This window comes from Euphorbia lathyris, chromosome 3 (assembly GCF_963576675.1).
Source record: "Euphorbia lathyris chromosome 3, ddEupLath1.1, whole genome shotgun sequence".
In the NCBI taxonomy this organism is placed as follows: Eukaryota; Viridiplantae; Streptophyta; class Magnoliopsida; order Malpighiales; family Euphorbiaceae; genus Euphorbia; species Euphorbia lathyris.
Window position 1 is genome coordinate 100,830,154 of NC_088912.1, and position 11,156 is coordinate 100,841,309.

The 11,156-nt window shown below is 39.7% G+C and overlaps 1 protein-coding gene across 1 annotated transcript; it reads left to right on the forward strand.

Annotated features, from left to right (window-relative positions):
- Window positions 1-9,419: 9,419 nt before the first annotated feature.
- Window positions 9,420-10,922, forward strand: LOC136221999 (phenolic glucoside malonyltransferase 1-like). Its single transcript, XM_066009474.1, has one exon. It carries the CDS (start codon window positions 9,458-9,460, stop codon window positions 10,832-10,834), a length of 1,377 nt encoding a protein of 458 aa, XP_065865546.1. The 5' UTR covers window positions 9,420-9,457; the 3' UTR covers window positions 10,835-10,922.
- The last annotated feature ends 234 nt before the right edge of the window (window positions 10,923-11,156 follow it).

An 11,156-nucleotide genomic window follows, 5' to 3' on the forward strand; every position in this document is an offset into this window, starting at 1 on the left:
GAGATCATGGGTTCGAATCAAATGTGTGGAGTGGGGTGGGGCTTTTTCTTTCTATTTAATGTAATCTTCCTTTGTTTCATATAAGTTCATTGCGCACAACTTTAAAAAAAAAAAATAATAATAATGATAATAAGCTATATAAATAATGATAAATATTGAATACTGAAACTGGATGCTGAAAATGAATGCTGAACTGAACTGGTTGCTACTGAACTGAACTGATTGTTACTGAAATTAAGTAATAAAGAACAGAGCCTGACAGAGGTTGGGAGTTGGACGAATATATGGAAGTTAAATTTGTGTGTAGTGATATGCTTCTTAACCATTAGTGTTTATTTCTTAAAGGATTTCCAATAGATAACGTTTATGTGGTGTGTAATCAAGTTGGGGAGCATAATTTTCATTTCTTCATTGATTGCAAATTTGTCATATATAGTTGGGAGGCTGCTGGAATTTCTTTGATGGATATTCACATCTCAGTTTTTGATGGTTGGGTGTCCAGTGTGCTACAAGCACTCCCTTCTAGCGCGGGTAAGGAGCGTGTTTGTACGACCTATGGTCTACCTCGAAGAAGATGAGCAATGTTATGTTAAATGCACTAGGTCGTCCATTGCTGGCCTGCTGTAGCTGGTTTCTTCAAAATCAATACTGATGCTGGTTTTTAAGAGGGACCATATTGTCAGGGCCGGCCCTGGGTGATACAGATTGAAAGCGATAATGAAGGTTTTAATCGTAAACCCACAAAGATGTTCTTCTCTAGCTAAACTAGAATGAGTGAATCCCAAGATAAAAGGTATTAAACCTTGAATTCTCAAAGAGAAAGAGTTGATTGATAAAAGTTGTCGTCATTCTTACAAAATGAGGGTTTAAATACTCACCTCTAATAATGACAAAAGATAAAGATTACCCCTACTAGGGTTACATTCAGGTTATCGACTGAAGGGTAAAATGGGTGATACGCCCCGACAATCGGTATAATGGTACAGGTACGGATTGTCAGGGTTGTTGGTGAATTACTTCGGGAGCAAGTAGTCCGAGAGATCCGCCCAAGGTAGATGTTGATACGCCCCCTTGCGCACTCCTAGATTCGCCCCGCTGGCTTGTCCTGGGGATCCGCCCTCCTAGGTACAACCTTCGTGAGCCTGATGTCTTGGGGATCCGCCAGAGCGCCTGTGATCAGTGATCTCAGTCAGGATGTCCGTATCATTCTCTCATTCTTTAAAAGAACTCGGCACTGATTCGCCCTTTTTGAACTCCAAAGGACCATCCGACTTCCATGGGCTAAGGTCACGGATGTTGAATGCTGGTGAGATTTTACCAAGCCAGTTCGGCAATGCTATATGATAGGCATTGGCATTGACCTTCTTGGTGATCTTATATGGCCCGTATTTCCTAGGCCGAAGCTTGCTACTGGCGGCGTTGGCGAGTCTCTCTTTGCCCAAGTATACCATAACCTCATCCCCGACTTCAAACTGTAGGTCCCTGCGGTGTTCATCCGCCTTGGTCTTTAACTTCTGATTTCTCTCCTCAAGAGTCTCTTTCACCTCTTGGTGCATCTATATATAATCCTTGGCCAGCTGGTTGGCGGTCACATTTCCTTTGGGAAGATGGGCTATATCAAGGATGTGATTCGGGGTCTTTGTGTATACCACTTCAAATGGAGATCTCCCGGTTCCCGAATGGACAGAGCCGTTGTAGGCGAACTCAGCTTGGGCTAAAACCACATCCCACATCCTGGGCTTATCCTTACATTTGCTGCGCAGTAAGTTTCCCAAAGTTCTATTGACCACTTCTGTCTGTCCGTCTGTTTGAGGGTGGGCGGTGGTGCTAAATTTCAGAGACGTATCAAACAGAGCCCACAACGTCCGCCAGAAATGACTAAGGAACTTTGTATCATGATCCGAGACAATGCTCTTAGGTACGCCATGTAGCCTTACAATCTCTTTGAAGAATAGTTTCGCTGTTGCCAAAGCATCATTAGTCTTGCGACATGGTATGAAGTGAGCCATCTTTGAAAACCGATCAACCACGACAAAGATGGAATCCATGCCCCTCTAAGTTTTGGGTAACCCTAGGACAAAGTCCATGGACAGATCCTCCCAGATGGTTTCTGGCACAGGCAAAGGTAGCAGCAAGCCAGCATTTGTAGTGCGTCCCTTGGCGGACTGGTAGATATAGCATCGTTCTACTAAGTAGGCAACATCTCTCCTCATCTTAGGCCATAAATAACGGGAACTCACTGCTTCATAAGTCTTGTCTCGCCCAAAATGCCCTCCAAGGGATCCGCCATGTAGATCCCGAACAACCTTCTCGCGAATGGAGGTGCAAGGTAAGCAAAGCTGGTTGCCCCTCATGAGATATTCATCCATCAGGTGATACGCTCCATCTCCATGCTGGTTCTTACATTTTTCCCAAATACTCCCAAAATCAGGATCCGCCAAGTATTCTCCTCGGATGTGTTCAAAACAATCGGTCTCCAGGTTTACTGTCTTGATTAGCGACACCCTTCGACTCAAGGCGTCCGCCACCTTGTTCTGTTTTCCAGCCTTATGGATAAGCTTATAGGGGAACTTATCTATGAAGGCGGACCACCGGGCATGCATGGAGCTTCGAAGTTGCTTCTGACTTCCCAGGTACTTGAGAGCTTGATGGCCAGTGTAGAGGATGAATTCTTTTCCCACCAAGTAATGCTCCCATACTTTCAACGCCCTCACTACAGCATAAAACTCTTGATCATAAGTTGCCCATTTTTGCCGTGCCTCACAGAGCTTCTCACTGAAGTATGCAATGGGCCTCTTTTCTTGCATCAAGACACCACCAATCCCAACCCCACTGGCATCACACTCAACTTCGAACAGCTTATCAAAATTGGGATACGCCAGCACTGGCGCTGTACTTAGCTTTTCCTTGATCAAGGCGAAGCTCTTTTCTTGGGCGTCCGCCCACTCGAACCCCTTTCCCTTCTTCAAACATTCCGTCAATGGGGCGACTATAGAACTGAAGTTTTTAATGAATCGCCGATAAAAGGTTGCTAGCCCATGAAAACTCCTGATGTCCCCCACATTCCTCGGAGTAGGCCATTCTCGGATGGCTCTTACCTTCTCTCCATCAACTTGGACCCCATCGCCACTAACCACGAACCTAAGGAAAACCAGGCTCTCCATGACAAAATCATATTTCTTAGTGTTGGCGTATAGCTGGTGTTTCCTTAATAGGTCAGATACTGTCCGCAAGTGCTCCACATGTTCTACCAAGGTCTCGCTATGAATCAGGATGTCATCAAAATACACAACTACAAATTTTCCAATCACGGGGCGAAGCACCTGATTCATCAACCTCATAAAAGTACTAGGGGCGTTGGTCATCCCAAATGGCATAACTAACCATTCATACAATCCATCTCTCGTCTTGAAGGCGGTCTTCCACTCATCCCTAGATCGGATTCGTATCTGATGATAACCACTCCTGAGATCAATCTTAGAGAAGACTCGAGATCCGCCAAGTTGGTCCAGCATGTCATCCAACCTTGGAATCGGGAACTTGTACTTGATGGTGATCTTGTTAATAGCCCTACTGTCAACACACATCCGCCAAGACCCATCCTTCTTCGGTGTAAGTAAAGCTGGAACGGCGCAAGGACTCATACTCTCCCTAACGTATCCCATCTCGATGAGTTCCTCCACCTTCTGTCTCATGATGTCATTCTCCTTTGGGCTCATTCGATAATGTGGGAGGCTTGGTAAACTAGCCCCAGGCACAAGATTGATGTGATGTTGGATGTCCCTCAAAGGTGGTAACCCACTTGGCAGTTCGTTAGGGAACAGATCCTGATATTCGCCAAGTAGACGGGTCACTTCATTCGGCGTCTCCCTTTCGTCCCTTTGGGCGGATTCGTGATTCGCCTTAACCATTACCACATACACCATTTGGCTCTCTTCACATTCGCTGACAAACGATTTGTGTGTAGGACAAACTACCAAAGTAGATTTCTTGTCGGCCTTTGGCTCTGTCATCATTGGCGTAAGGAGGAACTTCACCCCATTCTTCACAAATCTGTAAGTGTTCTCTCTTCCTGCATGGGTGGCATCGTTAACAAACTGCCAGGGTCGACCTAACAATAGGTGGCAGGCATCCATATCGACCACATCACAACAGACTTCATCAATGTAATCACCAATCACAATAGGTACCCTGCATCTCTGGGTCACCCTAAGCTCACCCACGTTTTTGATCCATCCCACTCTATAAGGGTCGGGATGCGCCTCCGCCAACAACCCGAACTTCTGAACGGCGCTGCTGCTCATAATGTTCTCTTGGCTCCCACTATCTATTATCACATTGCATCGCCCACCTTTCACAAGACAGCGGGTCCTGAATAGGCGGTGCCTCTGATCTCCCTCTACCCGGCTGGAGACTAACAAACGCCGTACCACATGAATGGCGTATCTCTCTTCATCCGCCTCATCATCATCTTCTCCTAAGGGTTCGCAAAATACTTCATCCCCTTCGTCATAGTCATCCTCATATCTCTCCACCATGTTGGCGCTCTTCCTCCTAGGACATTCGTTGGATCTATGGCCTGGCTCATTGCACCGAAAACATTTGAAAGGTGCTAGCCTCGCATACGGATTATTGCTCTTAGGTGGTATAGGTGCTTCCTTGTATGGCCTAGTATCTCCAACAGATCCCCTTCCCACACTGTTAACCTTGGCCCCACTGGCACTCGCCACCTGCTTGCCTTTGTCATAAGACCTCACGTTATCTCTTCCTCCAGGCGTATACTCAGTAGTGGCGGATCTCCTGGATCTCCCGGTCAGTTGGGATTCAGCCTTGAGGGCTAAATTCCTAGCATCTTGTACTCGAACCACCATCTGTGTGCCAATACGATCCTGGATGTTGTATCTCAACCCTTCTAGATACCTAGAGGTCTTTTGGCTTTCAGTTTCAGACAAGTTGGCCCTTGCTGATAGCCTCAAGAACTCTGAGGTATACTCATGGACACTTCGGGTCCCTTGAGAGCATCCCCTGTAGGAGCTGTAAATATACTGCTCATAATCCGGCGGTAGGAACCGCTCCCTCAACATCGCCTTCATCCGTAGCCAAGATCGAATCGGATCTCTGCCCCCTCTTCTTCTTTCTTCCCTCATCTGATCCCACCAAACTGATGCGCCACCCTTCAGGCGATACGCCACCAGCCTTACTTTCCTCTCATCAGGAATCCCAGCATACTCAAAGAAACGTTCAACTTCTGATAACCAGTCTAAGAACCCCTTTATATCCAGTTCGCCTCCAAAAGACGGTAAGTCTATTTTTAGCTTAAAGGCATCATCTCTATCAAAGTTTCCTAGACCTGGATATCCCCTAGCAAACTCCACACGTCGGTTGTCAACAGGCCCAACATCCCTCATAGTTCTAACGGTATCATCATTTCCGATACCCTCAAAGTCATCACTATCACTATCAACGTTATGCACAATGACAAAGTTGGGTCTTCTTACCTCAGGATCCCTAGGATCCATTTGCGGAAGCGGTTGTTCACGGACTCCTTCATTTCTATGGGTCAGTCCTCCCGCACTGGGTCGGATTATCGCCAGAACCTCCAACTTGAAGTTTTCGAAGGAGGTGGTTAGCTCCAGGAATCGTTGGTCGGTTTGCCTCTGCCGCTCATGGCTGGCTTGGATCTGCTCCGTGAGGTGCGCCCTCAGCTCCTCATACCTCCGGTCACTAGTTTCCATGGAATCTTGCGGTTGTCGGGGTTGAACCATTGCCAAAAGAAGTTTCAGGTCAGGAAACGATCGGCTCTGATACCAACTGATACAGATTGAAAGCGATAAAGAAGGTTTTAATCGTAAACCCACAAAGATGTTCTTCTCTAGCTAAACTAGAAGGAGTGAATCCCAAGATAAAAGGTATTAAACCTTGAATTCTCAAAGAGAAAGAGTTGATTGATAAAAGTTGCCGTCATTCTTACAAAATGAGGGTTTAAATATTCACCTCTAATAATGACAAAAGACAAAGATTACCCCTACTAGGGTTACATTCAGGTTATCGACTAAAGGGTAAAATGGGTGATACGCCCCGACAATCGGTACAATGGTACAGGTACGGATTGTCAGGGTTGTTGGTGAATTACTTTGGGAGCAAGTAGTCCGAGAGATCCGCCCAAGGTAGATGTTGATACGCCCCCTTGCGCACTCCTAGATTCGCCCCGCTGGCTTGTCCTGGGGATCCGCCCTCCTAGGTACATCCTTCGTGAGCCTGATGTCTTGGGGATCCGCTAGAGCTCCTGTGATCAGTGATCTCAGTCAGGATGTCCGCATCACTGGGCATAGGCCCGGGGTGCGTCGGCCTAGGGCCCAGGGCTGGAGGGGACCCAAAAAAAAAATTTTAGCCTTATTTATATATACGAAGTTTATTTGTTTTAATATAAATAGTGATAAAATCATAGGGTCAAATACATGAATATCATAATTAGGTACAAAATTACAACTTAGTCATATCACCAAACTTAATTCTTACTATGTCATTATTATCTATGTATTATGATTTTACACCATAATTTAAGAAATATAGCCTCCAATTCATAAATCATAAATCCTAGAAAATATATTTAGACTTCTAATTTATAAATTCTAATTCTTAAAATATATTAAAATTACTGATTTTACTAATTTGAAATAATCCAGAATTATGACTTGACATAGTTGTAAATAGTTTTTAAAAGATGAATTTCTGTGTAATTTTCCCAAAATCATATAGGATGACCCATTGTTAAAAAAAAATTTAAAGCCCTATTTTGTTATGTATAAATTTTTTATTATTAAATGGGCCCTTATTGCTTATTTTGCCTAGGACCCCTAAATTGTCAGGACCGGCCCTGCATATAGTGGGGTTTGCTGTGTTTGTGGTAATTATTTGGGATGGATAATTATGTGTTGGAGAAGATGGTTTATTGCTTGCTGGTCTGCCGTTATGGCAGAAGCATTGTGCTTATAAGAGGCCTTGGATTGGCTTAAAAATACGAGACTTAAGGTTGTGTGGGTGGAGATGGATGCAAAACAGGTGGTAGATAGTTTAAATAGCAGAGTCCATTTTGAGTCCGAGTTTGGTAGTATCGTTCATTCTTGTCAGAATATTACTAATTTACTATGAACTGAAGTGTTCATGTGTTTTATACTAAGGGAAAATTTTAGAATACTTTATTCCAATCCATTCATGCCACGTATATATTATACGAAGATGCAAGATAATATAGTTGTTGATACTGTTATTAAATGGTTTTTTTCTTGACCTAATCTCTATTTATGAACCTTAGCACATTCGTTTGTGAGATTAGTGATTGAGTTTGATATAATCCTTAATACAATTACTTATTCAGAGAACACAATCCAATATTTAATAGTACTATAATCTAATATATTTGTGGCTATAAATAAATTTCAATTTCAATTATAATTATTTCTTTTATCTTTTTTGTTGTTTGATTAAGTTATGCGGGTCCAAGTTGTATTAATGGTTTATTTTTCTTTAAATAATAATAATTGATCCCTCAATAATAATAATAATAATAATAATTATAATAATTATTATTATTATAATATGTACAATTATCATTTCTCAAATAAAATTATTATATATAATTTGTTAAATATTCCATATTACTTAAGTGAAGCGTTATATAATTTTATACGCCTAAGACAATTTTCTTCATTTGAAATACCTTTTAGGGTGAGTTGGATTTTTGTTTACATGGTATTAGAGTAATTATATTCAATGTTGGAGCCCCGCTAAAATTAACATCATGCATCAAATAAATTAGATGCGACTGGACATGTTAAACATCCCATATTATTTAATTGCAGTGTCCAAAAGAAGGTCGCATAGACCGTCTAGGTATTCAAAATTGAGAATCTGCCTCTATTTTCTCCGATTAATCTCTTTATGTGTTTTTTTTCCTACGAGATTTTTAACCGCATAGGCTCCGCCTAGGCTGACTCGACGCCGGCTAGTTGTCGCCTAAGAAACGATGAACAAAAGTATTTTTTATTATAAATTTATTTTTTTCCTTATTAGAATTCACTTTTGAGTTGTTTCAATAATATTGTTATTGAAATGTTGATGTTCGAACATTTTTTAAAATATAGGTTACAAATATACGTGTTTTTCTACATTAAATAATTTTATTTTATTATTTTAGATAGTATAATACATATTTTAATTGAATTTATATAATAATTTATTAATTAACAAATGAAAGTACAAAAAAAATACAAATCCGATTAATCCCTTATTAATCCTCGAGGCCATGTCCGCCCCACTAGCGTCTAACGTTTTTTTAATTGGAGAGTTATATTCCTCCTCATATGTGTAAGGTACGATACCTTTTGGGGCGAATTTTTATGTAATTGTAATCAAACTCAAGATCTAAGAAATTAGAGGTTCTACTCCTCAATCTATTTTGAATTGATAAATACAATTTACATTATTTATCAAGAAATAAACTAGCCAATAACTTGTAAGAGACATTTTGCAATACTTCCGAAATGAATAATTTAGCTAATCAATTTAACACCATATACGTTTTTAACACCAATCATCTCCTATGTAATGTATATTAGGTTGAGCAAAATAACAAGAAACTAATGGCCAAACTGATAATCAAATCGAAATCTTAATTTGCTTCTCTTATTTTTAAATTCTTGTTTTGTTATGTTTTTATTTATGCTTAGTTTGGTAATCGATTATCGATTTAGTTATTCTGTAAAAAATATTAATTTATCCGAAAATGAATCCAAGTTTATATAATAATAATAATAATAATAATAATAATAATAATAAACCATTAATAGATCTTAACTGTCTAACTTAAAATTTTAGTTAAAATAGTTTATTGACATGATATATATTTGCAACCAAAAACGCAGTATAATAAACTTATCTCCTATTTATATTTTATAACAAAAAATATTTGTCAGGTTGGAAATTTGAAAAAAAAAAATTCTTTGTGTATCATATATAGTGTTCTAAAAATCAGCTTAGGCGGTAGTTTAGGCAGAAATTTTTACAATACCATCCTAATTTCTTCAAATCGATCTTATAAATTTATTATCGATTTTTGGACATGTAGACGGCTCAAGCAGACCCAATTAACTCTTTTAAAAAGATAGATTCTTCAAGTTTTGTATCAATTTTTTAAATTTTAAATAAAGTATTAAATAAAGTATTAAATAACTGTTAAACTAATGTCAGGTATCTTTTACAATCTTCATCATGTATTGGCCAACTAAGTAGAAAGTTCATGTGTCCTACCTACCTAAACTTTATGAATTTTATTATTATTATTATTATTATTATTATTATTATTATTATTATTATTATCTTGCCTAAACTTTTATGCACAATAAATATGAACTCAAACAATGATTTAAATTGTTAATCCACGATTGAACTACAAGTCATGGCAACTAGTTATAACTATTCTCTTAAGGTGCTCGAAGTGTGTCGAGTTACTCCATTCACCAACTCAGCAACACCTCTTGTTGAGTTATGTCTCCCTCTTACACATTTCGATATGTTTTGGGTTAAGTTATTTCCTATTGAGCGAATATTTTTCTATCAACTTAGCCAACATGAGTCAACTCACACTTTCTTCAACTCAGTATTACTTCCTAGACTTAAGCATTCTCTTTCCCTCACTCTAACCCATTTTCTACCAATAGCAGGACATATCATATGGCCCGTGGGTACAGAGAAACCATCATTCCTCTACACTTCAAGCGACGGGGTTTCATTGATCGTTTCTGAGTCTAACTCGGACTTCAACGGCCTTAGTCAGAATGAAATGCAGGAAGCAATAGCTTTACATCCATATGTCCCAGAGTTACCGGTTTCCGACTCGAAAGCCGCCATTATCGCCTTTCAAATAACATTTTTTCCGAATCAAGGCTTCTCTATAGGCATGTGTTTTCAGCATGCAATGATCGACGGAAAAAGCATAGCCATGTTTATGAAATCATGGGCGCATATATGCAAAGTGAATTCTGACATGACAACATTGTTACCACTTGAGCTAACTCCTATTTTTGATCGAACAGCCGTTGAAGAGCCACAAGGATTGGGCATGTTTTACCCGAAAAGCTTAAAACATCCAGGAGTAATAAAGGATATGGAAAACATAGTACGAGCAAATTTTGAGCTTTCGCGACAAGACATAACCAATCTCCGACGGAATATCGTTTCTCAGCAAAATGGAAAAGAAGAAGAAGATTCAAAGTGTATGCATTTATCAACATTTGTTCTTTCCTATGCATATATTATAGTAACCATTGTTAAAGCCAAGAATTTGGAAAGAAAGGGAAAGGTTGGATTCCTGTTTCCAGCAGATTGTAGATCCCGTTTGAACCCTCCATTACCAACGAATTACTTTGGTAACTGTGTCGTCCGAAGTTCAGCATTGGTCGATACGGAAACAATCCTTGACAAAAATGGGACTGCTTTCGTCGCCAATGAGCTTAGCAAGATGATAAAAGGGTTGGCGACGAGAGTGAAGAACATGAGTGTTGAGCGAGAAATTGAAGAAACTTTCAAATTAAAAAACATTATGCAGGTTGCTGATGTTGTGATCCGAGTTGGCGGGTCACCTCGGTTTGAGATATATGAAACAGATTTCGGATGGGGGAAGCCAAAGAAGACACAAGTTGTATCCATAGATAAGGGTGTATGGATTTCTATGGCAGAGAGTAGCCATGGAAATGGAGGAATTGAGATTGGTTTGGCTTTGAAGAAGAGTGAAATGAAGATGTTTACTTTTCTATTTGCTAAAGGGCTTAAATAAATTTATAGTTAGATAATTAATTCTAGCCTATTGTATCAGTTGAATTCAAAAAATAAATATAGCCTGCAAGCATTATTTTTCATTTTAATGAAGTATGATATTCATCTTCGTATTTTCTTAGAATCAGATCTGAGGTCCAATAAAACATTTCAAAGTTTTTTTGGTTTTCCCAAAAGAGACATAAGGGAAGTAAAGCCATTTCAAAGGATCACATTTAATACTCGATCAAAATTCGTGTTCTACAAAGTTTGCAGAGATTGGAAGCAAATCTTTTGTTTCTATTTTGTCCGTTTTTATCAGTTTTCCTAGTATTAAAAAAAGT

Coding starts and splice junctions, on each gene's coding strand:
- LOC136221999 (XM_066009474.1), top strand. CDS start 9,458: ATGGCAACTAGTTATAACTATTCTCTTAAGGTGCTCGAAGTGTGTCGA.